Source organism: Atta colombica, unplaced genomic scaffold, assembly GCF_001594045.1.
Source record: "Atta colombica isolate Treedump-2 unplaced genomic scaffold, Acol1.0 scaffold147, whole genome shotgun sequence".
Classification (NCBI taxonomy): domain Eukaryota; kingdom Metazoa; phylum Arthropoda; class Insecta; order Hymenoptera; family Formicidae; genus Atta; species Atta colombica.
In genome coordinates, this window is record NW_017259236.1 from 8,105 (window position 1) to 9,784 (window position 1,680).

Genomic DNA, 1,680 nt, shown 5'->3' on the forward strand with positions numbered 1-1,680 from the left:
AGATGTTAATACAAATATAAGTTATATATGGATTATTTTGTAATTTACCTTCAAATGATACCAATCCTCACATATTATACATTGTAGCATGTCATCTTCGTCACCTTCTGGATCAGGATATGGTCTTGCGCAGATGCAATAAACACCATCAAAATTCTGATTGTATTTATTTTCAGTATTGATAGCAGATTTTAGCTAGAAAGCACAATAAGCATCGGTCAATCAACGCAACATAATTTTATATAAAATGTACAAAAGTATGTAAGTAAAAAATCCATTACTTTCTCTAGATTACATTGTTTGCCATCAAACTTAGTATTTCCACAGTCGCATCTAAAGTGTCGCTTTGTATATAGTTCTACAAGTTCATGGCCTTCATGACAGTGAAAGCTACATGCCAAACAGATGGCAGCTCGAATTTTGTTTAAGCAACATGTTTTACATGCATACAATGCCTGTCTTATATATCCCTACAAACAGTTGTAAATAAACAAACTAATTAGTTAAATGAAGAACAAAACTATAAAGCGCAATACTGTCACAGGCAAAAAATCAAAAACATTGCTACCTTACTGTAAGTACAATTCTGGTCGTCGGATGCACCTAGAACGGCATATGCATCCTCTTCGAGCTGATTTTCTACCTGGAGAACATCGAGCATTGTGACAGAGCTGTCGTCCTCCACAGATTCGGCTAACTGATCAGACATATTTCCGATTTCGTTGCGATTCGTGAAAAAATACGAGAGGGTCTGACCGCAGAGTAGGGTGAAGATATTCGAAGTTGGAATCTTCGTGAGTGTCGAAGCAATCCGTTAAAAACGTGGAAGGTTAAAGCAAATTGCGAGCGTCGAATGATTCATGGACTGGCAACGATGCATTCGATGTGATACATCTTATCGACCTTTTACTCAGTTTTTCGTTCAATGATGTTCGATCCTCCTCCCGTAATGAAGGAATCGCACGTCTTCTTACCCGCGCATCAGGATCTTAAATATAAGCACCGATGGGCCAACGGGCAACGAGTACCTTGTCGATAACATATATCACAGTATATACAAAGTTACAAAGGTTGTGATCAAAGTCTCGCTACAAATGACAACTTTGAAACATTTAATGGACCAATTAGGAGAAAGAATTTTACTAACTGACCAATTAAAAAAACGCTTCAAAGCGTTTGCAACATCGCATTGACCATATCTAAATAGCGCACTCTCTGGATTCGTTCCGATATTCAGTGTCAATGCTGAAACTATACAATATACGTCACGTGTACTATAGATTTTCAGTACTGGCAGTGAATATCGAAACGTACTCTCTGTCGGCTTCGATGTCAAAGTACTTTTACATGGTAGCGTCAAGCGTCAAAGATCAGAGCATGCGCAATTGCGTAGTAATAGCTGTGTTCTAAAATTCCACTAGATATAATGTAAACTACAGATTTTCAGCGCTGGCAGAATTTTGGAACACAGTCTATAGCCGTACGCGAATACGTTTATGCACGATGGCACATGAGGCTTAAGTTTGTTATATGCCCAACGTGCTTCACGTTCGCATCACTGGAATCAGTACTGTTGACTGCACTGGACATGGAAACGCTTGCTGCGCGGTAAAATGAGATGCGATAACCAATGAACATATTAGGAGCTGTAAGCTTATTGGCTATCGCATCACATTTTGC

General features: G+C 38.8%; 1 protein-coding gene across 1 annotated transcript in view; it reads right to left on the reverse strand.

Annotated features, from left to right (window-relative positions):
- The window catches only part of LOC108685203 (putative E3 ubiquitin-protein ligase UBR7), a 3,440-nt gene extending 2,731 nt beyond the window's left edge, over nucleotides 1-709 (reverse strand). The window contains exons 1-3 of the mRNA XM_018189893.1: nucleotides 569-709; nucleotides 282-470; nucleotides 49-195 (exon numbers count right to left, since the gene is read on the reverse strand). Coding sequence (XP_018045382.1) covers nucleotides 49-195; nucleotides 282-470; nucleotides 569-709 — 477 coding nt within the window. The remainder of the gene's footprint in view (nucleotides 1-48; nucleotides 196-281; nucleotides 471-568) is intronic.
- Between the last annotated feature and the right edge of the window lie 971 nt (nucleotides 710-1,680).